Here is a 27,473-nt window from a genome sequence, read left to right as displayed (position 1 = left end):
CAACATGTGTGGCGTACTTAGGAAAGAAATGAATTTTGACCAAACTTTAAAGAAATTCAGCCTTGCCTCTAAATCTTCTTCATACATTCAACACTACCCTAATACATCAGTCTGTAACATTACTGATATAGAAAGGAAGTGTATCTACTGGAGAATACACAGAACAGAGTTGAGGGATCTGGGTTCTATTCCTGGCTCCTCTATGCACTTACTGTGAGACCCTGAGAAACTCAGCTGTCTCTCAAATCCCCCATCCATAAGACAGGAATAATGATATTTACCTACCTTCAAGGGATGTTGAGAGGCTTAATTCATTTGTTTAACATCCTCTAATACAAGGTGCTACAGAAGTGCAAAGTATCATCATCATCGGTTTCAGTGACATTTCTCTCTCAACCAGTGGGAAAGGAATGATTAGACTTATGTGTGTCAAGCCAAAGAGAGTACAAGAGAAATAAAAGACCACCCAATGGTAAACTTGACAATACAGCATTTTAGTGTATGACAAGGATAAATGTCCTAACCTAGTATGTGACTATCAAAAGATTTACAAATTTGCTGTTATACCCTTTTTTTTTTTTTAAATAAACAATGAACAAAATGCTATTTAACCCTGCTAAACAGGATTTATTAACAGTATTGCTGGGTTTACCCTCCCTTCCCTTCTAAGAACAGTAACTTACCAGTGGGAGTAGTGACCAGTTTAGTTGTCATGATAGTCCCATTACTGCTAACCACCATAATAGGTGAATTGCTACTGCTGGGCAAAGTTGCTGTAACTGGTTTGGGTAGGATTTTACTGGGCTGCACCTGTTGAGTGATTATTTTAACACCTAGAAAAGGAGAAAGGTCACTGTTAACATACAGGCACAAAAAGTTACTTGCTGAAATGTTTCCCCAGACCAAACCCTAATGGGCAAGTAGCTGCACAAGGCTTTTATTTTTGACCCAATATATTCCTAAGCCTGAAAATATTTAGATTTTTTGCTAGTACCAAGACAACCACCACCTTCACCTTTCATGTGCTTGCTAGCACTTCCAAACTACTCCGATCACCACAGGTGCTTGTAGCACCATTAAGTCATGTGATCTAGTGCAGACGTTTTTAACCTTCTTTGGTCCGTGACCAAATATATCTCCCCAGGACCCACTATGTTAATCAATATCAAGTTGGTCCAAAACCAATGAAATATCTAAAAAATGCATCCATACATTTGTCAGTTAAGTCTCTTCATTATCATATACTTTATTAAGAATTGTTAAATTTCATTTTGATAGTAATCAAAAATATGTAAAAATGAGAGTGCCGTTTGGAGCAAGGGAGTGATGGTGACACTGGATTCAGGAGCTAGGGGTGAGGATGCTTCTCCCTCCCATTCTGAACTCATCTCTTGAGCTGGTGCTGCCTTGGAGCTGCTGTGGAATTGGGATGGGACAGGGGCTGACCAGAGACAAAGAGTGAGGGAGTGAGCAAGTCACTCCTCTCCGCTTCTAATGGTCCCTACTGTCTAGGAGGATTTGTCTTCTCTTCCCCACTCCTAACCTGTGGGGCACGACCCAGCAAATACCTCTTTGGGATACACTTTTGGGTTGCAACCAAAGGTTTCAAGTAGTCATGATCTAGAAGTCAGAGCAAGAGTTTATCCGAGCCAAGTGAGTCCTGAGTTCTACTCTGTGCTAAGTAGATGCACTGTGTTGTTGGCTGAGTTATTTGACCCTCATTGAGTCAATACAGAGGGAAAACTAGATAAAAAGCAAAATCTCAGTTAAAACATCTAATTTGAACTTTTGTAATTGCTACTCCTTCTGTACTAGTTCTTTGTACCAAGCAGACACAAAAATGATAGTTACTGATTAAGTGGTGAGCAATGACTGTAGGGTGGAGGCATTTTATAGTGTTCATTAATGAACTTTTATCTAAAGCAATGGTCTCATAATCCACAAGACATTTTATCACAGATTCCCAGCACCACCCTGCGGTCCTATCCTTTTAGGTACTCTGACCTAAAAGGTCTAGAACTGAAAAAAATACATGTTCCCTTACTACAGTGCTGATTTCACGTGCAATAAACAAGGACAGAATAATACGCTGCACTTTTATAGCACTTTTCCTTAAAATTTTCTAAGAGCTTTACAAACATTACTTCTCAACTCCCCATGAGGTAGGTATTAGTAAACCATTTTACAAACAGATCAAACTGATGCAGAGAGACTGACTTGCCCAAAGTCAACTGTATTAACTAGAGCTAGAAACAGAACTGGAAATATCAAAGGAATCAGTGTTGGAAACAGAACTGAAAGTTGGACTGGATTCTAAGTACTGCATTTGCTACGACAAAAGTCAGTGTAACTTTTTGGTTTTTGAACCAATAGTAGCAGTAAGAGATGGGTGGATGGATTACCTTTAAGCTTAAGTGATACAGCTGAAAAGCTGTTTGTTTGCTCAAATGTTTAAATCTTCAGAAAACTGCCATCTTCCAGGTTGCCAGCAGGGCATGTGTATACCTTTTTTTACAATCTCTAAAGGTCGGAAGAAAACTTCCTATTTAATAGGAGTTCATTCTATTTTCTACTGGAGGGGGACGGGGGGGAGGACAGAACAACACAAACACTTTTCCACAAAGGTAAACTAAAATTATTACCTACACATACCCTGTTAACCACCTTTTCCAGTTTCAGAGCCAAATTCTGCCCTGAAGTGCCTCCCATTGAAGTCAATGAGAGCTGCCTGTGCACATTTTGGGCAGAATTTAGCCCTTAGTTCTTGTATGGTAGTCAGACTTCACTCATTACTAATATTGCCCAAGATTAATTCCAGCTACCTGATTCTTGTTTTATCTGAATGGTGGGCTTGATGCCAGGTGGCAACTGACACTGTTGTGATTGCTGCTGATGTGCTACTGGAGAAGACTGTGACAGCTGCTGCTGGGTCTGTTGTATTTGATGCAGCTGCTGTTTTGGGGTCTGCTGATGCTGTTTGGGAAACTGTGTTAGAATCTGGGTTGGGGTCCCCACCAAGCTTTTTGGGGAAGGTAGTCTGGTGGATGCAACTTTAATCGCCGACGTGGACACACCTGTGAAAGAACAAACAAATGTGGATTTAACAATGAAACAAGTGAACAAATTTCTGTTCTTTAAATGCAACACAACCACTTTTCCATTGCCTTTACTACTGTGAAAAGCACGTGTAAGCGTGCATAGGATCTGACAAGATGCAATACCATCTTTCAATTCCAAAGTATCCGAATTTAGAGACAAAGAAAACCTTACATAAGTTACCAATGTGTGAGCACAACAGAGTAAGATAGTTCAGTGGTTCTCAACCAGGGGTACTTGTACCCCTAGGGGTATGCAGAGATCTTCCAGGGGATACAGCAACTCATCTAGATATTTGCCTCGTTTTACAACAGGTTACATAAAAAGCACTAGTAAAGTCAGTGCAAACTAAAATTTCATACAGATGTTTATACTGTTCAAAATACTGAAATGTAAATACAATATTTATATTATTTATTTTATAATTATATGGTAAAAATGAGAAAGTACACTATTTTTCAGTAATAGTGTGCTGTGACACTTGTATTTTTATGTCTGATTTTGTAAAAGCAAGTAGTTTTTAAGTGAGGTGTAACTTGGGATATGCAAGACAACTCAGACTCCTGAAAGAGGTGCAGTAGTCTGCAAAGATTGAGAACCACTGAGATAGTTAATGCAGAGAATATTGCAGTCTACTGTGTGCTTTTTGTAGTATAATTAACATAACCTCCTTTCAAGGCTGACCCTTTTTAAACTGCAAGACAATAAAAAATTTATAGTGCAATAAAAACTGTTAGAGATTGAAAGAAAATATGGGGACATCAAGAGCATTAACACTAACAGAGAATGTTTGACAATGTGTGTGGTAGTCCTAGGAAGGCTAACCAGCTAACGCCCTCTATTTCACAGTATGCGTACAATACATAACTTGGAAATCAGGAGCAGTCTTGAACAAGGTAAGCAAATCCAAGTCTACTTATCAAGGTATAACAATCCTGTACAGTAATAGTGATTAAGGCTACATTTTAGGCATGGGTATTTTTAGTAGAAGTCATGGGCAGGTCATGGGCAATAAACAAAAATTCACAGCCCGTGACCCGTCCCGGGGGGGAGGGAGGGGGTGTCAAGGGCACCGCGGGTGCTCTTGGGGTGGGGGGACACCCAGGACCCCCGCAGCTGGGGAGGCAAGGGGGTTGGCAGGCTCCCTTCCTGGCTTCATGTGGCTCCCCGGAAGCAGCGACATGTCCCTCAGCTCCTAGGCAGAGGCACAGCCAGGGGGCCAATGGGACCTGCCTGGCCACGCCTCTGCCTGGGAGCCAAGGGGCATGTCACTGCTTCCTGGGAAGCCCCTCATGTAAGCACTGCCCAGATCCCTCACCCCCTTCTGCGTCCCAACCCCCTTCCCTGAACCCTCTCCCACACCCAAACTCCTGCTACTGCTGGGGGCGGGGCGTGGTGGCCCAAGACTTCTCCAGCAATGGCCAGTGCAACTGGCCTAGGGGCTGCCTGAGCTGCTCAGGTCGCCTCTAGGTCAGCTGAACTGGCTGCTGCAGAAGTCACAGAGGGTTCCAGAAAGTCATGGAATCCGTGACTTCTGTGACAGATTCGCAGCCTTAATAGTGATTAAAACAAAGCCTGCAATAAGAATCCCACCTTCCAATTTTAAGCAATCACTTTAAAGAATTTCCATTCCTCCCTCCCACCAGGTTTCCAGTAGAATCTGGCTCAATCTATAATTCTAAAGACCACCTCCACTAGGCAACACATTTTTGCCAGACCTTTGGGAGGTCATCAGACATTTTTTACTGTGCCATGCAAGAAGTGGAGTGTGAAAATTATCTTCCTGCTTCAAGTAGTTAAAATAATAAACAGAAAGGTTTCCTCAGAAATATTGAAAGGGAAAAAAATGCCTTGTATCGCTATCTTCTGAACCCCTCTGACCAAAATTAAGAATGCAGACGAACTATAGAAGAACCTATATCAAATCATCCTACACCAAAAGGAAAGTTCATGGCAATACAGGAAAAGACAGGGTAGGAAATGCAGGGAAACAACAGGGGAATCTTTGGGTTCCAAAAGAGGCTGTGAACACTCTTAGGAGAGAATGGGGAAGGGGAAGAAAATGAAGAATATGGGCCTTGAAGAAGTACTTTATGACAGCCAGTGTGATCTAGCATATTTAGTTTGGACTAGAAGCCAGCAACTCCTGATTTCCAATCCCAGCTCCAACAGATTTCCTCTGACCTTAGGTAACCCATTCTCTACTCAGTTTACCTACCTCTAAAATGGGGATAAATTTTATAAATACTTCTCCACCTCACAGAAACATTGAGGATTAATTGGTAAAAACTCAAGAAGCAATCTGAAGACTAGATATGCCAAGTATTATGATACATCTATTTTTGGGTTTCATTTTGTGAGCCTGCCTAAACAAAAAGAATTTTCCCCAAAAAATTACCCCCAGAAAACTTAGTTATTTTTCATATCTGGGATGGGTAGGGGGAGTGTCAAGGCTGATTCCCCACTCTGGTACTTTGAGTGCAGAAGGTGGGGGCCTGCAAGAATTCTAAAAATTAATACTGGCCACTCCAGGCTTGTATTAAATTTCCAAGGTTACAGCTTCTCTCTGACCTTGAATGGGCAGATGCTGCCACCACCCAAATGCAAAACTCCTTGGAACCCAGGAAGGCGCACCTGGGAATTCCTTCCTGTGGGGTACCCTCAAGTGCCACCCCCCCGCCACCTCCAGGGAAGAGCCGAGAAAGAAAAACAAAAAATATCAGCTGTTGCCACCAGCTAACTAAAAAACATGTGCACAAACCACTTAAGATACAAAAATCCAAATCCTGTTCTTAAAAAGGGTAAATTCTATTAAAAACAAAAAGAAAATACATCTGAAAACTCAGGCTATTGCTAGATTTTTAAAAGAGTAATTCCAAAAATTAAGCATCCAAAATAGTTTTTTGGGGGTTCAGCTTAAAGGTTACAAGCAACAAAAGCATTTGGGGTTAGCACAGAAGAATCCACAAGCCATAAGAAACAAACAAAATAAACCTAATCGCACCTTTCTACACATTTTCTGATCTACTTACATATCTGGGTTCCAAATAAGCAATTCTAGGTATGATTCTGATGATTTTCATACCTGGCCGTCAGCTTCTCACAGCATAACTGCTGCCCTGTTCCCCTTTTCCCCAGAGGGCAACAACAGACACAAAGAGAAAGTTTTTTTCCCAATTTTAAAAAGTTCTAGCCTTCACATTGGCTCTTTTGGTCAGGTGCCCACTCCCTTCCTCTACCTGTGGACTTTTTTAACCCTTTACAGGTAAAGCAAGTAGAGAACAGCTACTAACAGGGATTTTATAGCTAACTGGCTGGCTGGGTGTCCATAAAAAGAAGCTATCCCCCCACTTCATTTATCACAGAGAGTGTATTAAAGGTTAATACAACTCAGCTTGCAGTTACAAGTTTTTAATACTGCAGTTAAGTCACATTCACAGTGGAAAGCTATACAATATTTTCCGACAAGATTCTCTTTGGAACTATACAATTTGCATATATTAATTGTTGAGGGGGAAGAGAAGAAATCTGGATTAAGGATTCGGTTACAGAATACAGCGTATTGGCTGCATTGAGAATTAGAGGTATACATACTGTTTTCCACGTTCCATGCACTTTACAAAGTATATGTACCAAGACTGGCGGCAAACAAGTCTGTCTCAAACAAAGGGAATGTGTGCTCTGCTCAATTAACATTTAGGCAATAAACAAAATCATCAAGCTGACAGGGAAATAAAGGAAGCTCAAACAAGGACTACTGTACCAGTAAAAGTTTTGATAAACATAACAACGCTCATACCTTGTGCTACCGTTGACATCACCACTGACGGCGTCGATGACACCACAGCAGTCACAGCAATGGTATTTGGAGTGGAAGAGGGAGTGGAACAGGTGCTGCCATTTCCGCTGCTACTGACCAAAGAGGATTGAGACGCTGTTATAACCACTGGCTGCTTCTGAGTAGTTGAGGCAATGACAGACGTTGGAACAAGTTTAGTGACTGCTGCGTAGTTGTGAGACTTGGAGAGAATGTTGGGTACAAACGTTGAACTTGGAGAGGTGGTTACTATGATCACCTGAAACAACAAAAAATTAATTCATCACTCACATGTATTTAGAAGTTTTATAGCAACTTTGTAATACACTACACACACACACTGGTATTTAGTTTTAGTGATCTTAGTTTAGAGTTCCTTTTCCAAATCTGAATATACTTGCCAGCAACAAATAAAAAGTTTATCTTGGTTGGGGGCCGGGCAGCTAATCTATCAGTTTCTGAAGGGACTATATTTTCGATTAAAATGGATATGTTTTTGCTTTTTGGTTAAGAAGAAAACAGCACGTATGTGGCTAAAGTAGTGTTATCTGATGTTGCCGACAAATTGAAACAAGACAGGTATGAATTGACCCAGTTCATCTCACTGGGGCACAAAGTCTGAAGCCTGACTGTCACCATCACTCAAAACTGCTCCATGTCTGGAATTTCAGGAGGGTTTTAACCTTCATTCTCCCAAACCTGTACGTATCCCAAGATCTGGCAACGAGCACAAGAAGCATAAATTCTTTAATAACCTATTTGCCAACAATTGATCATTTAGCTATATGGATCAAAAACTATTTTTCAAATGATTATTACATTTCCCATCAGTGCAATAAGTTTGCCCCTCCCTAATGTTTATCAGTGAACAACCCATTTTAGGGATCAGAAGCAATTTATCTGATTATCTATGGATGTTTTAAATAGATAGGAAATTCCTTCCTCTCGGGGCAACAGTTGTCTGCAGATAAAAAAAAGCTATACCTAGTGAATTACAATTGCACCTGACTGACTGATCACTGAAATACCTAGAATTCATTTTTAACTTTCAAGAGAGAGATTTTACTCTTATGCAACTGTCTGGTTTGAGAAACTGATTGTTTTATGATCTGGATACAGATATATAACATAAACATACACATAACATTTTGTTTTGATCTTACTGTGTATGTGCATACACAATATACTACATGCTATACATTACATATGTACACACAAGTTAAAATAGAAACATATATTGTATAACCCACATAAAACCTAAGGAATACTCATCTGTCCTATATAGTGGGACACTAGAAAGGAGAATATTTCTCTAAAGTACAATTATTAAGGAGTGAGGGTCCAAACGATTATATTTTTTTATACTATTTTCTCTAATATGTAAAGATGATAAAATGAATCTAGGGAGGAATACTGAAATTGCATAGCATCCTTCCACTGGTAAAAGGTTATTTGATTAGCTGACCAACTATAAGTTATTCAGATTTTTAAGAGGAACATCTGTTTATTTTGTTAAAGACATTTATTGAATATATACTGAAGCTAATCCTGGCAGTTTTGAGAAATGCCAAAAATTTGGTCCTCTAATCACTTTGTCAAGAGGTATTGAAAAAAGATGTGAGGGTAACAGTTGCCACTGGACTTGACTAGTAAGAGTAGTTACTAGATTGTCCTCCTTTGTATAAAGCTTTATGCAATAGAAAAATGGAAGAGCATTGATATCTTTCAGTGGGATCTACGAATTTTCCTCCAACCTACTGAAATATCACCACAATCCTGAAAACTGGTAAAAAAGAATTCAAGAACCACATTCAACATCACTTATTGTTTAAGGAACTGCATATCAAATTCAAGCCTAATCCCAAACCTCAATAATCCTTTAAAATTACTAAAGCAGCATTATCACTTTGGTTGGAAAATATGATATACAAACTCAATTTAAAAGAGTATCACGGTAACAAATTATGCAATATACAAAAACTACTACACTTCCTATTAGAACAAGTTTAGATCTTGTCATTGTGAATTAGCATGGGACCTGAGTGAGATTTCACTTATAAACTGAAGCATGCATATAAAGCAAAATGAGAAATATTATCTGTTTGAAGGTTTTTTGAGAACAAATGACAAATACTCTTCTGTAAAGGCCTGAGTGAAAGAAGATAAAATTAACAGTATTTCCATTTTCAAAAAGATGGCACCTATTGTTCCATTCAGAAAGGACAGTGAATCATCAGATTGTAATAGGTTAATGTCCTATCTTGTGCCTGTACCTTGCCTTTGCAGGTCTATTTCATCCTGAACTACTACATCCTCCTTTATAATCTATGCTTTTCAATTTCATTTTGAATATAAAGGATACTAAAGCACAGGCTAAAACTTTGTTTATTTACAGAGTTCAAAGGACCTGCTCTGAAAAAGGAATAAGCTGTATAAGTAGTATGGAAAATGAATAAAGTCTCGATAATGATATGTAGATGAATACACTAAGCCCCCCACTTTTCTTCAAGCTAGTTATATTTAGTACAAACAATAAATTACTTGTGTTCATCCAGACAAGTGTTCTGTCACCGGTTAAATCAGACTTTAATCCAAATAATATTTGCTGCATAGAAAGCAAGACCTTATATTTGATGTGCTCATGCTCATTTGCATGCCATTAACCAGAATGCTTTTCCAGCAGACGTTTGTTTGAGCAGTGATACTGCTGGACTTCAGGGAACTAAATGAAAGCATCCCCTATTTTACACAACTGAACAGACATTATGAAAGGCCAGGAACACACACTATCTTCACACTAAAATGTAGGAAGTTACCCCACTGAACTAAGCGTCCAAAATCAGGACATGGGAAGTGTGCTAATCCACATAAAGTTAGAAAGTAAATCTATGAGTCTGACATAAAGATTATGGTGGGAAGGTTGGGCTCAAAAGTCAAGAATCTCTCATTATTTGAGAAATGCTTTCTAGAGGCCAATCTAAATCAATGCTCTCTGTGTCAAGGTCAAATTAACCTCTCATATAAATCTATTGAAATCAATAGATACGCCAAAGATGAATTTGGTTTGCAGTATTTTCACTGTCACTATTGTGTTTAAATTTAAAGATGATTTATTTTAGTTAATTAAAATACATCCAGCCAATATTCTGGACCCACAAAATCAAAAACAAAATGTCACGGAGGACCAGTCCAACATTTAAAACCCTCCCCCAAAGCCTGAGAGAACAAGTAGGTCTTGCAGCATGATCTGGAAATCAACAAATGCAGGGTCCATTTAAAAAATATTCTAGAGCTGAGGACTGCTTGCCTCCAGCCCCATTATGGTCAAACTTGGGCACTGTTAGTTTGAGTACCTCAGTTGATCTCAACTGCCACAATACTATGTAAAGGGAGTAGAATGAAGACGAAAATAACGTCCCCACAATCTCTGTTCAGATCTAGCAACAAGTCCTGCTGGGCCCAAAGAGAAATCTCATGCCTCCTTGGAGGCATGATCTCCTACATGAAGTAGAGTGGGCCATGGAAAGACCAAACCCAGTTTCCTGGGTCTTACTACTGCAAAAGTAGAATAATTTTAAATTAAGGAAAAGAGAAATAAGAAAGATTACCTTTGACCAAAAGTTGTTACCATCTGATGGCTGTTCATTGGCCTATGTGATCCAGTTCTCAGTGGACTAGTGCCCATATCACAAAACCCAACACCACAAAAGGTACTAACTGGCAACTTGTTGGCAGTCTCACCAGAGAGGCCAATAACTGAGTGAGCATGGAGACTAAATTCCCTCTCATCCCTAGAAGTGATCCCTTCAGGTCAGGGTTGATGCACATTGGTGGGGCAGAGTGGGGGAAGCTTGCACTCCCACTGTCTGTGCTGTGCCTGTTCTGTGAATAAAAAAAGGGCTTCAGTCTCCAGGGCTGTCAATCCAGGTCCCTTCACGCGAAGGTGCACTACAGTCACACCAGATTTTTGTTTTAAAAAGAGGGATTATCTTACCCAAAGAACAATCCTTAAAATATAGCTTGACACTTTGTAGAAAGGAAAAAGCTAAATATCATGTCTTATTCATTGACAGAAATACAATTACGTAATGCTTGGCGGATTCCCCCACGTACCTTCTGTGTTGTTGTGTTTGTCGTCTGTGTTGAGGGTTTAGTGAATGTTATTTTCACAGGAGACATGTGTGGCGGTAAGGAGTTGGCAATGCTCTGCATGATATTACTCATCTTGGGGCTGCCGCTTACAGGCACCGTGATAGTTTTAGTGACAGGAGTGACTGCTTTCGGGACTTCTTTCAGAAGAACAGGAGAGGAACTAGAAGAGTTAGTTCGTCGTCTTTTACGGGGCTTTTCATCATCATCTGAGCAGCTGACACCTGGAAGAACAGGACTTTTCAATTATATAGCACTTTTCATCTGACCATCTCTCCCTGCTTTCGAATAACATTAAGTGCTTTCTAATAACATTAAGCTTGTTAAGTCGTACATTTATTTTCAAATGGGAAAACACAAGGCAGAGAGAAGATAAAACTTTCCAAAGGTCACAGCAAGTCCATGACAGACCTGAGAACAGAATCAGGTGTTCCAATTCCCTCCCACAGATCACACTTGTTTTCATAATACTGAATTTCTCTTAAAAAAAAAAACAGAACACCAAGGGTATTGAGTAATTTTGCAGTTTAATTCTGGTTAAGAAATTAAAAGAATGTAATAACCTGTGTGGGGCTTTTGCTATTCTGTGTAAAAATGGCAGAAGTTACGCTAATGAGACTGCACATGTGTGAGGGGGATGGGAAGACATTTTTCAAGTGCGTTCCTGTTCAGAACTCCACATTCAGCTTTTCTAGCAGTTTTCATCTATGGCAATTTTCCACATGTAACTAAAATTCCCCCCTTTGCTTCATCACACCATGCCCCCTTACCCCTTGTGCCTTCTTTATTGCAACCCAGTACATTTTCAGCAGCATCCCTTTCTCCTTCAAATAGCTTCTGAAGATCTATTTATCATATGATGCATTCCTGATGCCAAGACCACATTCCACTTTGTCAACTTGTGCCTTTAGCAGTTTGAAGCAGTGACTATTTTGACACATTTACTCACATATTGAAACTTCTACCAATATGCAATCCTGCAAAAGAAACTTTTTGCCTCAAAAAAGTTTCTTCACCCCCACAATCACCTATCTCAGGTGCAGAAAATATATCTGCTGTAACACTCCGCTGAACCACTGACAATAGCTTTCTAGAACATGCTCTGTTGATCTTGATAAGCAGTATGGCGCTACTTTCATAAAATACTAGACCTTGTCCAAGACTGTCTTACTTCAGCTGGCCAAAAGGGTCACAGAATGTCAGACATTATATGCATGGAGGTGTATTGTAACCCTCTTTGACAATATCGCATACAGCCATGATGCCGCTTATGGGCAACAACATAAGTCAAAGGCGATGAGTTGAAAAACATGCTAAATGCCTGCAGTTCACCTTTGTACAAGATGACTGGAGATGCTCATGGTCAGACCCTCATCTTGCAAAAGAAGAATTAAATCTGCTCTCAGCAAAAATTCAAATGCAAAAAATTGAGGGATTGGATGATTTAGGGAATTGATGAGATTTTTTCATCCCTGTATCATTTGTTTGAATCCAGACCAGTCTTATAGTTATTACTAAGGCTATGATTTTGTCATGGACATTTTTAGTAAAAGTCAGGGAGAGGTCATGGGCAATAAACAAAAATTCACATAAGCCGTGACCTGTCCCTGACTTTTACTAAAAATGTCCATGACAAAATGGGGAGGGAGGAGGGTCCAGCACCCTACCCTGCTGTGGCTGGAACTGCGGCCCCTGCCCAGTGGCTAGGAGGGACCCTCACCCGCAGCTGCGGAGCTGCCGGGGATCCCCTGCCGCCTATGTGTAGGCTGGGGAGCTGCGGGGGATTCCCCTGCCAGCAGCTGCAGCTGAGGAACTGCCAGGGATTCCTCCCACCCCAGCCTGCGGGGACTGGGGACCTCTGGGATATTCCCCCCTGCACCTGTGGGGGCTGGGAAGCTGCGGGGCCCCCGCCACTCTCAGCGGCAGGGGTACCCTGCAGCTCCCGGCCACCAAAGGCAGTTGGGGTGCGCTGCAGCTCCCAGCCACTGCAGGCTGAAGTCATGGAGGTCTGCGGAATTCACAGATTCCATGACTTCCGTGACCTTCATGACCAAATCATAGGCTGAGTCATTACTATGTGATAGCATTTTTTTAAGGTTTAGATTTCAGTTGTTTGAGCTAAGAGAACATCAATTTTTCTAGATCTTACATCTGAAATAATGTACCTTTCTATAGTAGGTAGGGCAGATTGATTTAAATCCAAGTAATTTACAACTGCAAGTAGGAAACCTTGATTTAAATAATCAGTTTTAATCTCCATTTGCATTTGTACTTTTCAATTATTTTCCTAAAGAAAGGTTTATTCTCATTGGTTGATATAAGCATTAAAACACGTTGATTTCCCACCAAATAAAACCTTTAGACTAAATTTGGTATTTTTTTTTGCTAACCAGGAGGATATACTATATCTGTACATTTATTTTAGTATTCATATGGCTTAACATACATTTATTCAAATTCTTAATTTTAATTTTTTTTTTTAATGTTAGAAAATGGTGAATTGATGCAATTCTTATGTATTAGGCGGAAATTTTTACTGGGCATTTGTGTCAAGCTACACTTGAATGGAATTTGGAATTAAATTAAAACTGTACACAAGCAGCATTTTTAAATTGTTACTTCGTTAAGTAAAATTACCTTAAATGTGCTGGATACATAAGAAAACAAGTTTACCAAAACATGTTTGCATTTTGAAATGATTTATTAAGCAAAGGAAGTATTAACTGTTAGTGAATTGACGGATTGTTTCTGGTCACCAGGGGCCAAATATTGCAAAGATGTGTAGATGCCTTTCTAAGGTGATTTCAGTATGAGTTAGCTGCCTAACCTGCTTGGGCATTTTTGAATATCCCAGCAGACACTTACCTGCATCTTCAGGTACCTAAATACTTTTGAAAATCTGACCTCATATCCTTCAAGTATTTAGAATTAATCTCATCATCTCCCACCCGGCTTTTATTTTTAGACAAACTTTCCTCCTTTTTCAACTCCCAATCAGTTTCTAAATTTTGACTGAACTAGTCAAAATGAAGAAAATATTCTCTCTGCACTTGCTAATTACCTTTGGTTTCAGTTTAGTTACAGCTAAAGGTTTTCTGGAAAATGTAAATTGCATTCACTCCTTTATAAAGACTGAAAACAACAACAGATAATTACTTAATTACATTACATTGTGACATTTATAAAGCTTGAGTTGACCTCAAAAGCTGTTTTCTCTCTGATTCTGTATGTAATTAAAAACAGAATAAAAATCTGAGGAGGGCTCATTGATGCAGCATATTTTCTATTTAAATTATTTCAGTAGATTATAGCACATTGACACTAACACAGGTTATCAACTTCAAATTTAATTTTAGATAGGGTTATTTTTTCAACAAAAATGTATATACATTTAAATAAAAAAATCTGATTTCTGATTATTTTAAAGTCATCAATTTTTATCCGCCGTGATAGTAGGAATAGTAAAATGATGTAGTTGGTTTCTAAGCCTGTACTTCCCAACACAGTGCAAAACTATAGGAGTATGCAAGCCACAGCACTGTGCAAGTAAATTGTAATAGAATCCCTGCGTGAGGTTAGTTGTGTAGTTTGTTTAAAAGTTCAGCTACTTCTCAGAAAAAAAACAGCAGGAAAACAATATTATTTTAAGTTTATATTCTTTTGGTAATATCCATAAAGGGCCAAATCCTTACCTGATTCACATCAGGTAAGGATTTGGCACTTTACCTTGACATGCCATATCACTTGCTGCTTTAGGGCACATGACTGCTTGTAGGAAAATGATATTCCTAGAAATTCTCCTGCTCATCTGAGAAGGGAAAAAGGTTTTCTCCTCCTTCCCACTCCCTCAAATGACAGCAGTCAGCCAGGTGCATACTTTGGGGAAGAGGTGAAAGGGAAACCTTCCTCTGAAGCATTAGCCATGACCACATCAGAGGCAAAATTCCAAACTAGATGGACAAATGATCCATTATTGCATGGCAATTCCTAGGTTTTATTTTTCATACTTTGCACTTCTGTTATCCCATACATCAAAATATCTCCATCAATGAATTGAGCCTCAACATACCCTGAGGAAGGGAAGTATTAATCCCACTTTAACATCTTTGTGCCTTAGTGTATTTATCAGTAAAGTGACTTGCCCAAAGTCACATAGTAAATTTGAGGCAGAGCTGGGTCTAGAACCCAGATTACCTGAGTCAGAGTCCTGTGCTTTAACCACAAGACCATCCCCTTTCTGTTTTGTTAATCAAAGTTACTGGTATCACTTACTTTTGACGTAAACAGTACTTCCACTTGGCAAGACGACTACATTGGAGGCTGGACTGGCAGGTCTGGGGGACTTCACTGTTGCTACACTGCCACTTGGAACAGGGGTAGATGTTGGGGTTGAAGTGGTACTTGTGTAGGAATAGCAAACCACCACTGAAGAGGAGAGAAGACACCTTCCACATAACTACAGTAAATAATTCCATTATCCTAGCACTATTTTGACAGCTTTGAAGATAAATTAAAGCCTAAGGCTTATTGGGTCACTATCCACATTTTTGCCTCTGCGGTCCTGCTACTGTGGAGTGGTGTCCTCTCTGACCCAAGAATGACCATAGAATTAGTTGCTTTCAAAGCAGATTTTAAAACGTTTTTATTTGAGAAGACCTTAGAGACACCATTGATATTATTTTCTTCTCTACTGACTGTGTGTTTTATATTATAGTTTATCTTATACATGTTTAGTATTTAAATTAACTTTGTTTTAATGTGCTTAGGACTCTAGCGTAGATCAGTGATATAAATATAAAATTGTTATTGCATTGTGTTCAGTGGCATGTCAGTCCTAGAATCAATCTGAAAACCCTCTTTAAATTAAGACAGATTAATGTATTTTAAAATGGTTTTCCTTGTTTAATTGCTGTAACATTGATGTTTACAAGCATTAGTAAGACAAAGCAGGTGGTATAACGTTTCCCAAATCTGTCAGAAAAAAACTAATTCAGGAAGTGTTAGGTTTTCTGTAACTGTGTAAATATACTGTAATTAAACCCATAAAACAAAGTAAAATAAAACTTTCCAGCTTAGATGGAGTTTGTAGGGGGTACGGGCAGGATGGGGGTGGCATCTTTTGACTTGTTAATTTAGAACATTTGATCTGGAGTGACAAAATAAGAATGGAGATCCACGTCATTTTGCAAAGTCAGCTTTCTGAGTATCACTGTACCTTAATGGGGCCTGTAACAACAACTTTTTTAATTTCTTTCATTTTTAGGAATTTACCTTTGCACCATTTATAGCAACTGCCACACTTTACATCTTCCGAACATTTAAAACATATGTGGTTTACATTTTTGCTTTTTCCTTCGCATAGATAGTGAACCAGTCAAGTTCCTTTGTGCTTTTGGTCAATTTCATATTCTGGTTCCTAATGCACTAGCACAGGGGTTCTCAAACTTCATTGCACCGCAACCCCCTTCTGACAATAAAAATTACTATATGACTCCAGGAGGGGGGACTGAAGTCTGAGCCTGCCTGAGCCCCGCTGCCCTGGGCGGGGGGCCCAAAGCCGAAGCTCAAGGGCTTCAGCCCCAGGCAGGGGGCCTGTAACCTGAGCTGTGACACCTGGGGCTGAAGCCCTTGGGTGGTGGGGCTCAGGCTTCGGATCCAGGTCCCAGCAAGTCTAAGCTAGCGCTGGTGACCCCATTAAAACAGGGTCGCGACCCACTTTGGGGTTCCGACCCAGTTTGAGAACCGCTGCACTAGCACAATACTACATTTAGGTTGCAAAAACTCCGAAAGGGACTTCAAATCCAATCAGATTTCATGAAAACATTTCTATTAATATTGTATGAAAATGAAGGTGGATTTTTGTTTTTTATTTTAAATATAACCTACACACTTTGGATCTAAGCTAGCTTATGGTATCCCTTTAAAATGTGAAATTGTTCTTCTCACATCCTCACTACTTGCAGTAAAATATTGGGATTCCCTCACCTTCTTTGTTCCCAGTTTCTGCAGGAACTGGAAGAGATGCATTGTGCTGAATAGCTGCATTGGCAACAGCATTAGCTGTTACAGTAAAGGCTGTTTGTGGAACCAGCCGTGGCATCAGCGGCACCAGTCGACGACCTTCTATAGACCATTCTGAAGAGCTGTTCGGTCCAGACATACTAAACAGAAATGCATATTATGTGAAAGTGTTCTCTTATCCAGCACATTTACTAACTAAATATACTTTTCCAACAGAAAAAAGCTACTGGATAACAGGATTTCTCTTCTAGTGACAGCCTAGAATATGCACAGTAAAACATAACTAAAAAAGCAGACTTGCAAATTAGTGTATATTATACTCCTCTAACTAGCTAAAAATATCAGAAGCACAATGTTCATGAAACAGCCATCAAACTAAGTGTGCTATAGAAATAATCGTTTCTAAGGCAGATCTCGTTCTACTTAATTAAAAATATTCTAAGCCCCATCACAATAGCCCAAACAAGATTGCAACATGTCAAATGGCTCAGCCCATGCATTTCCCTTAACAGAGGCCAACCACCTGGTCTTAACTTCTAATTGGCCTCAAAGTTTGAAGACAAAATAGAATACTTAACAATCATGTTGTCTCCTTTTTCAGCTAGGCAGAAATGCTTCTGTTTTGTATGACCATTTCACTGAATCAATGAAGCCAGAATTGTAGACTATAATTTTCAATGAGAGTTTCATTTAACTTATTACCACATACTGAAGAACTACTTTTAACTCTGGCTAACAGTACTAAGTAACTAGTAAAAAAATTAGCGCTAATTAGTCTATTTCTCAGTTAAACCCAGATTTGTTTCAGCATCTTCCACAAATTTTCTTACAGTACTTACTGATTAGCATCAGTTGAGGTAAAATTTAGAATTTTTGTTGACAATAACTGCAAACATGAGTTTATATTAAGAGTGCTAACTCCAGTATATCTAATGGCAATACTGCACTTTCCTAGCATCACTAAGAATTAATCCACATCAGTCAAATGAGCTCTCTGCTATATTATTTCTTAATGTGAAAGACAGAAAAGAGATTTACAAAAAGATATGGCATTCCATAAACTAGCACCCCCTTTGGGTTTCCTACTGTGTGTTCTAGATTTTAATCCCCTTGAGGTAGAAACTGCATGAGTTTTGCAAACTGCTGACATCGTCATCAGCATTTAACAGGAAATTCAATTTAAGAAATCAATCCTGATTGTTTTATTATAAGCTATTCTTTATTCACTTTTTTTAAAGAAAAAAATCTGAACTGTTGTGCTATGTAGTTGTTTAATAGGCCAGACTATTTCCAAGCCTTTAAACCTGAAACATTTGAATGAGAGGTTTTTCGTAGCAGTGGGTGGGTGAGATTCTGTGGCCTGCGTTGTGCAGGAGGTTGGACTAGATGATCATAATGGTCCCTTCTGACCTTAATATCTATGAGTCTGACAGTTTACAAAAGAATATGCCTTTTGGTAAGTCTCAGTTCAAAATATTGCTAACTGATACGATAGGCTCCTTATACATGATTGTTTTATTGCTTTTTCCCCTATAATTTCAGAATTGTAAGATTCACACTTAAAATCTATAGCTGTTTTATATTAATTTATGAAAATAAAGAGAAATTCTTATTCTCTAGCTGAACATTAAATAATTTAAGGCATTTCTTTCCCCCTTAAAATAAAATCTCTCAAGCCATTTATTTAATTCTGAAAACTACTTTTAGATAATTAGAGTACTAAGCATCTCACTTAAAGATAAGTGAGCACCAGTTTCTCTCCCCCAGTCATGTGGTCTTTGGGGAAAAAACCGTAGGGAGCTAGCTAGAGACTGAAACTGGCACAACAGTTGCAGAAAGCAGTTCAACCATGTCCTGCTGAACTGGGGGATAAATATGGCCCAGCCAGGCCACCCTTCCCTCCAGAACCCAGAACTGATACCACTCCCCACTCCTTAGGGAACTAGGACCCAGGGGGCATCCCCTTCTCCACAGCAACTGTGAGCTTTGGGAAAGAAAACACAGGGAGGAGCCAGCCAAAACCAACACTGCCACAGCAGCTGCATAGGGCAGTTCAAGCAGGGAGTAATGGACAGTGATGATGTCACACTGCTTTCTGAAATTTTCACTCTAAACATTTTCCCCAGTGTTGACTGGCTGTTTGCTCCACCCTCTCTGACCCCCTCCCTCAAGGTCACCAAAGATCCTTTATCCTTCCATTTAGCTAATCCTCTCCTAATGTAACCCAATCAAAAAGATTTAAACAAAACTAAAATCATGGCAAAACATGAAGCTTGCAGCCATCACATTGTTCACTCTCCATATACATTTTATCAGTTTCCCTACTTTCTGTTTGTCTTATCTATTTAGACTGTAAGCTCTTCAAGACAGGAACTCTCTCTTATGCTATGTTTATATACGACACAATAGGGCCGCATTTTCAGCTGACTCCTAAGCACTACCTTAATGAACAAAACAGTGACTCATTAACCGCAGATTTCAACAACTTCCACACATTTTCCTGTAGTACATACTACAGATCTGCAATAGCTGAGGGTATAGTTACATGTACTACTACAATTGTCAGCTGTGTTATTCCTTCAAGGTTGCTAGTGGTTTAAAATCTCTAGTATTTGGTTTAAAAGATAAAGGACTGCCCAATGCAAAGACTATTTGCTAACTTATGGAAGTCACGTTCAGTATGAGTAATAGCTTACTTATGCGCAATAGTTGTTAGCCGTTCATCATTTACGGCTCTCCGAACTTCAGCACGATGGCGCTCAGTGGAAATGCTGTCAAAAAAGAAAGCAGCCAATATATTTTAGATATGGAAAGACAAATATATTTATCTGATCCTGTTAGCAAAAATGAAAATGTTAGAAACAGCACCACTCTGGTGGATGGAGGGGTCAGCATTTACATTTTAGAGATTGCCACTTGCTTCTCTTCCCTGTGACAGTGAAAATGAAGTGTTTTATTATTCAGAAGGTAAAAGATAATTCTCTGGCCTAGAGAATAGAAAGGATTTCACCATAGTTACTAGAGATTACATTAGTGGCTACATGGCTGGATTTCCAATTCTGGGTTCCAATCTTACAAGGATGGAAGTGAGGAAAATAATTTCATTTGCAAGTTAAGCAAATGCGACCAGGAATCATTGAAAGGAAAATAAATATGGGTTCAAAATAAATATGGAATCACCGCTATATTGTTTGTTGTGTCTCTTTTCTGATTATGAATTCATTTTAAGAGCTGAAGATGCCTCTGGTAGGAAGTATGTGCAATGCTTTTAAAAGAAAACAGGCCATAAACCAATTATACACTCACCACATTTACCATAAGTAGTGTGAGGTTTACCTAAGCACTTTGGAGAGGTCTCCAAGAAGGTCTTTCTTTTCCTTGGTAAGGTCCCCCTGTGCACGCAAGGCGCTGATAACTCCAGCATATGCCTCCAGTTCTAAGGAAATATAGAAATATGATTAGCTCTTAACCATTAACATCAAAAAGGGAAAAATAAAATCATGGGTTTAAATTCAGTAGATATACATCTGTCCTATGATCTTCACTGTCTGCTAAGATGCTAAAACATAAATTTCAAGGTCTTAATATACTGGCTCTGCATAAAAATTCAACAACCTTAACTCAGACATCGAGTGAATGACTTATTGTTCTAGTTATTGAACATTTCACAAAAAATGTGTGACTGAAAACCTTGTTTTAAATTAGCAATCTAAACCCTTTCCACACTAAACATAGCTATACAAACCAACAAAATCAAATCCCAGTTAACATAAAAATAAGTATTAATAGGGACAGAAAGAGTAACAAAAAAGACCGACTAGTGCACAGATAGCAGTCAGATAATAGCTTCCAAAATAAGCAAGACTTGCATTGTTTTCAAAAGCTGTCAGCAAGTGAGTCCAGTGGACCCAAATTACAAAACCAGAGAACCATGCCCAAAACAATTCCTACACCCAGCCCAGTTCTGACGAAACCTAGGGGAAAACAGAGAAGACACACTGGTCAGCCATAACCCCCAAACCAGGACATTGGGCAGACAATAACTGCTTAAGTATTTAAGGCTTAGGTAATAAAGCATTTTATATACAAACCCAATTGCTGTCTTTAAAGTCAACATTTGCTAAGGTACCACACAGTAATACGAGAGATACTACAGTATTTTTCTGTGCTTAGACTATGAAGTTACTTTACTCAGTAATCACTCGATGTCTGAGTTAAGGTTGTTGTATTTTTATGGAGAGCCAGTATATTAAGACCTTGAACTGTATGTTTTAGCATTATAGCAGACAGTGAAGATCACAGGACAGACGTAAAGTAATGCACACTCGAAAACATAATCCCAACTATACATATAAAATGATGGGGTCCAAATTAGCTGTTACCACGCAAGAAAGAGATTTTGGAGTCATTGTGGATAGTTCTCTGAAAACATCCACTCAATGTGCAGCGGCTGTCAAAAAAGCGAACAGAATGTTGGGAATCATTAAGAAAGGGATAGATAATAAGACAGAAAATATCATGGCCACTGTTGGAAGACAAGATACTGGGATGGATGGACCTTTGGTCTGACCCAGTATGGCCATTCTTATGGCACCACCTTCCTCACTCCTATCCCTAAGTAGTACAGACAAATTGTAACTGGTGCAGTCTCTGTTCAGTCAAGGGAAATCCAGTTAAATGGCCGAAATAAGGTATAAAATTAGGTTTAACAAATGAAAACAAGCAAATTCAAATTTAAGGCTGCCACATCATCCCATATTTCATGCTTCCTCAGCTATGTACTGCAAAGGTCCCAGGGCAGTGCTAGATATCACACTAAGATATGATTTAAGTATTGACACATTTTTCTAAAATCTGCTATGGCGTTTAATTTACTATGGAGTATCTGAGCCTTGGAGAGTGGTCTAATGGATACAGCACTGGACTGGAAGTTAGGAAACATGGGATATATGCATTGCTCTACCACTGACCTGCTTTGTGACCTTGAGACAGGGCAAGTCTCTTCACCTCTCTGTGCTTCCATTTCCTCTCCCTTGTCTATCTTGTCTATTTAGACAAAGTTCTTTCAGATAGCATAAGCCTCTGTCTCTGTTTGTACACCTGCAATCTCATTTAGGGCCTCTAGGTGCTACCACAATACAAGTAATACATTTTTAAATAATAAAAATAATGATTCAGATTCTATACTCAATGTGCTGTCTCTTAAAAACAAAACCCCCTCCCCACGATAACCAAGCAAGATGAGAGAAAGTTTCACCCTTTTCTCTCTCTAATAATAATAGTTTTATAGCATAATCTGAAGACCTCAAAGAACTTTACATTAAACTTCATGCCTCTGATGCAAGATACGTAGTACAGTACTTTTTTTATAGATAGATAAAATAAAGCCCAGAGAGGTTAAGTGATTTGCCCAAGGTTACGTAGGAAGTCAGAAGAAAAGTCTCAAATATCAAATCTCAACTCCCTCTACTGTGTTCAACCACTAGACTATGTTGCCTAAATGAAAGTCTAAAAAGAAAACTAAGATTTTTCTTCTTCCAATATTAAAATGCTATTAAAAACTATTAAGTATAATTGCCTTACTACATATGCATGTTATTACGGATATAATACCCAGAAACTTTCTTACAGATAGCCCTTTTCATTTGGGCAAAGCATCCAGAATTCAACGCATGGCTACAGCAATTCAAGAGGCTCCTATTGTTATGACCATTAAACTAATTGAGATTGTTTTCACCTCTCCCAGCCAGTTCCTGTCCTTCTGTAATTGAAGACTGGAAATATTGTATTGCGGGACATTTTCTTTCATTAAGAATCTGCATTACAGTAGTTTTACTGATGTAACTCTAACCACTGTGACAACTAAACATGGGTAGCATTGCAAGATTCATTTTGACCTTCATATGTTTTCTCTATATAAAACCAAAAAAGGAGGTAGGAAATTAATCAGACATAGCAAACTGAGGAGTTACTCACTTTTGACAGAAATGTCTCCTATTACACATTAATGTGCATGAAAACATCATAATTTGCAGTGCAGGTACCATCCAACCAAAATGATTCTATGAAATTAGGTTTAAAACCAGCTCTATTCATTGAATCCATAAAGAGCATCCACCCCTACCAACTACTATCAAAGCAAGAGCTGTGAAAACAAACACTGACACCTACTGATCACTTTCTGTATCTTATATGTTGATTGCAAACATATGAAAGTGTTTAATGAAGACAGTGGGCTGGCAATTCTTTAAACAGAGATAGATACACAAAGTCCCAGCAGCCAGGCGGATGGAGGAAGCAGAGAGCCACAAATTGTACCCAGTTTGCGAAGAATCCTCTTGCATTCATCCCTGCTGAGATCCAGAAGGGTTGGCCACACAACAGGCATTCTTTCCCTGTGTTTGTGCTCCCACAGAGCTCAACCTCCCTGAAAAAGAATACAAATACTGTAAGTAAAAGTCCATGCTCTACATCTTAGAATTTGATTAGTGCAATCTCTCCCCTCCTCCAGCCTGCTCAGAACTTCGCCAAGGTCATCTTCCTTTCCATCCACGTATTCCCCTGCCTGAACCCCTGCAAAAGGCTTGCCATTTCACTATAAAAATTCTGCAACTTCACTCCAGACATTGACTTCCTATAGCCATTTCCTCAGGCTAGGTCTACACTTGAAAATTATACTGGATAGCTATATCAGTCAGAGGTGTGAATAAACCACACCACTGAGCACTGTAGCTATGCCAACATAACCCCCAGGCAGACAAAGCTATATCGATGGAAGAGTGCTTCCACGGAGAGAGCTAATGTTCAGAGAAGTGATGTTCTTATACTGACAGAAAAACCTCTTCTGTCAGTGTAGGTTGCATCTACATTGTGGGGCTATGCCAGTATGGCTCTACCAGAGTAACTATGTTAGTATAGTCTCTTTAGTGTAGATACACCTGAGGGTCATCCTAGCCTCTCTCCCGACAGATGCCTATATCTTTCTCAGACCTTCTTTCATGCCATGCTCTCTCTTATATCTGGAACTATCTCTGAATTGATGTAAAAGTCCCCTCCCTCTCCTTACGCACAGAGCATCTATTATAGGAAGTCTTCCAGCTACAGTGACTCTACCATCCATGGGAATATATTTGGCATTTGTCTGTTATGTTGCACACTGGCAAAAACATCATGAAAATGTACTTGTTCAGGCACAGTATCTAACTTGTCCAACCACATCCTGACAACGATGAAAACCACTCATTAAAATGATTTTATCCACCCACTAAAAAAAATTACTCGCCAGAGGCAGACAGGTTAATAGACTTGTGCAAGACCATGCCAATACTTGTACTGCACTTGGGCCGTTAGACTGAAGCGCCACAGAGCAGTGATTACGGTTCTGTGTTTAGCAACGTGAACAAAAACAAAGCATCAATCGCATCATACACTTTGCACGAGATGATCTGGCAGAGCACGCACAGGAAACTGTGACAGCAGACCCAGGATGCACCTACCCCTACTCCCAAATTCATTGTACCCATTATCACTACCCTGTAATTGTCCTGGTCTCAGTGAAAACAAATGATCCCATACACAAACAACAAGAGGTGATGGTCAATGGGTGGGCAGAAGCTTAGTGACCCCCAATACAACCCCCCAAGATGGAGGAAGTGAAATGCTTCCTCTAGCCTCCATAAACTGGGGGAAAGGGACAGGAACAGCTCCTTCAACCCCCAGCTGACAGAGCTGCCCCCGCTTTCCTCAGCCCAAGGGGGGCAGGCTTTGTGGGGGAGGGGTGGAGCACACAGCTCCCACAGCGTGGGGGGAGATATACACTATCGCCCCCTCTTCTCTCAGCTGGCTGGGGGGGGTGCTGTGTGTGGGAGGGGGGCACAGCTCCCTCCTCCCTCAGCCACAGCCAGGGGGTGTTGTGTGTGTGCACACGTGGAGGGGAGAGGGATGCCCAGCTCCCTCAGCCACAGCCAGGGAGTGTTGTGTGTGTGTGTATGGGGCGTGCACAGCTCCCTCAGCCACAGCCAGGGAGTGTTGTGTGTGTGTGGGGGGGTCCCCACAGCTCCCTCAGCCACAGCCAGGGGGTGTTGTGTGTGTGTGGGGGGGTCCCCACAGCTCCCTCAGCCACAGCCAGGGGGTGTTGTGTGTGTGTGTGGGGCGTGCACGGCTCCCTCAGCCACAGCCAGGGGGTGTTGTGTGTGTGGGTCCCCACAGCTCCCTCAGCCACAGCCAGGGGTTGTTGTATGTGTGTGTGTGTGGGGGGTCCCCACAGCTCCCTCAGCCACAGCCAGGGGGTGTTGTGTGTGTGGGTCCCCACAGCTCCCTCAGCCACAGCCAGGGGGTGTTGTGTGTGTGTGGGTCCCCACAGCTCCCTCAGCCACAGCCAGGGGGTGTTGTGTGTGTGTGGGTCCCCACAGCTCCCTCAGCCACAGCCAGGGGGTGTTGTGTGTGTGTGTGTGGGGGGGGGTGTCCCCACAGTTCCCTCAGCCACAACCAGGAGGTGTTGTGTGTGTGTGTGGGGGGGTCCCCACAGCTCCCTCAGCCACAACCAGGAGGTGTTGTGTGTGTGTGTGTGTGGGGTCCCCACAGCTCCCTCAGCCACAGCCAGGAGGTGTTGTGTGTGTTTGTGTGGGGGGGTCCCCACAGCTCCCTCAGCCACAGCCAGGGGGTGTTGTGTGTGTGTGGGGGGCGTGCTCGGCTCTCTCAGCCACAGCCAGGAGGTATTGTGTGTGTGTGTGTGGGGGGTCCCCACAGCTCCCTCAGCCACAGCCAGGAGGTGTTGTGTGTGTGTGTGGGGGGGTCCCCACAGCTCCCTCAGCCACAGCCAGGGGGTGTTGTGTGTGTGTGTGTGTGGGGCGTGCTTGGCTCCCTCAGCCACAGCCAGGGGGTGTTGTGTGTGTGTGTGGGGCGTGCTTGGCTCCCTCAGCCACAGCCAGGGGGTGTTGTGTGTGGGTGTGTGTGTGTGGGGGGTCCCCACAGCTCCCTCAGCCACAGCCAGGGGGTGTTGTGTGTGTGTGGGGGGGGGGGTCCCCGCAGCTCCCTCAGCCACAGCCAGGGGGTGTTGTGTGTGTGTGTGTGTGGGGCGTGCTTGGCTCCCTCAGCCACAGCCAGGGGGTGTTGTGTGTGGGTGTGTGTGTGGGGGGGGTCCCCACAGCTCCCTCAGCCACAGCCAGGGGGTGTTGTGTGTGTGTGTGTGGGGGGGTCCCCGCAGCTCCCTCAGCCACAGCCAGGGGGTGTTGTGTGTGTGTGGGGGGGGGGTCCCCACAGCTCCCTCAGCCACAGCCAGGGGGTGTTGTGTGTGTGTGTGGGGGGGGTCCCCACAGCTCCCTCAGCCACAGCCAGGGGGTGTTGTGTGTGTGTGTGTGTGGGGGGGGTCCCCGCAGCTCCCTCAGCCACAGCCAGGGGGTGTTGTGTGTGTGTGTGGGGCGTGCACGGCTCCCTCAGCCACAGCCAGGGGGTGTTGTGTGTGTGGGTCCCCACAGCTCCCTCAGCCACAGCCAGGGGTTGTTGTATGTGTGTGTGTGTGGGGGGTCCCCACAGCTCCCTCAGCCACAGCCAGGGGGTGTTGTGTGTGTGGGTCCCCACAGCTCCCTCAGCCACAGCCAGGGGGTGTTGTGTGTGTGTGGGTCCCCACAGCTCCCTCAGCCACAGCCAGGGGGTGTTGTGTGTGTGTGGGGGGGGGGGGGGTGTCCCCACAGTTCCCTCAGCCACAACCAGGAGGTGTTGTGTGTGTGTGTGTGGGGGGTCCCCACAGCTCCCTCAGCCACAGCCAGGAGGTGTTGTGTGTGTTTGTGTGGGGGGGTCCCCACAGCTCCCTCAGCCACAGCCAGAGGGTGTTGTGTGTGTGTGTGTGTGGGGCGTGCTCGGCTCTCTCAGCCACAGCCAGGGGGTGTTGCGTGTGTGTAGGGCGTGCTCGGCTCCCTCAGCCACAGCCAGGAGGTGTTGTGTGTGGGGGGGGGGGGTCCCCACAGCTCCCTAAGCCACAGCCAGGAGATGTTGTGTGTGTGTGGGGGGGTCCCCGCAGCTCCCTCAGCCACAGCCAGGGGGTGTTGTGTGTGTGTGGGGTGGGGGGGGTCCCCGCAGCTCCCTCAGCCACAGCCAGGGGGTGTTGTGTGTGTGTGGGGTGGGGGGGGTCCCCGCAGCTCCCTCAGCCACAGCCAGGGGGTGTTGTGTGTGTGTGTGGGGGGGGTCCCCACAGCTCCCTCAGCCACAGCCAGGGGGTGTTGTGTGTGTGTGTGGGGGTCCCCACAGCTCCCTCAGCCACAGCCAGGGGGTGTTGTGTGCGTGTGTGTGTGTGGGGGGGGGGGTCCCCGCAGCTCCCTCAGCCACAGCCAGGGGGTGTTGTGTGTGTGTGTGTGTGGGGCGTGCTCGGCTCCCTCAGCCACAGCCAGGGGGT

General features: G+C 41.9%; 1 protein-coding gene across 3 annotated transcripts in view; it reads right to left on the bottom strand.

Annotated features, from left to right (window-relative positions):
* The window catches only part of EMSY (EMSY transcriptional repressor, BRCA2 interacting), a 57,202-nt gene that overhangs the window by 28,185 nt on the left and 1,544 nt on the right, over positions 1-27,473 (bottom strand). For 2 of the 3 annotated variants that reach the window (XM_084631539.1, XM_084631540.1), the window contains exons 2-10: positions 23,402-23,510; positions 20,420-20,519; positions 19,780-19,854; positions 17,048-17,223; positions 15,335-15,487; positions 11,027-11,286; positions 6,896-7,172; positions 2,823-3,074; positions 684-833 (exon numbers count right to left, since the gene is read on the bottom strand). In XM_084631539.1, the coding sequence (XP_084487665.1) occupies positions 684-833; positions 2,823-3,074; positions 6,896-7,172; positions 11,027-11,286; positions 15,335-15,487; positions 17,048-17,223; positions 19,780-19,854; positions 20,420-20,519; positions 23,402-23,471 (1,513 nt within the window). In that variant the 5' untranslated portion in view covers positions 23,472-23,510. The remainder of the gene's footprint in view (positions 1-683; positions 834-2,822; positions 3,075-6,895; positions 7,173-11,026; positions 11,287-15,334; positions 15,488-17,047; positions 17,224-19,779; positions 19,855-20,419; positions 20,520-23,401; positions 23,511-27,473) is intronic. The other variant, XM_084631541.1, reaches the window with a different exon arrangement.

The sequence above is a fragment of the Lepidochelys olivacea genome (assembly GCF_965140295.1).
Source record: "Lepidochelys olivacea isolate rLepOli2 genome assembly, chromosome: 1".
NCBI classification, from domain to species: domain Eukaryota; kingdom Metazoa; phylum Chordata; order Testudines; family Cheloniidae; genus Lepidochelys; species Lepidochelys olivacea.
This window is presented reverse-complemented; position numbering and strand designations above follow the sequence as displayed.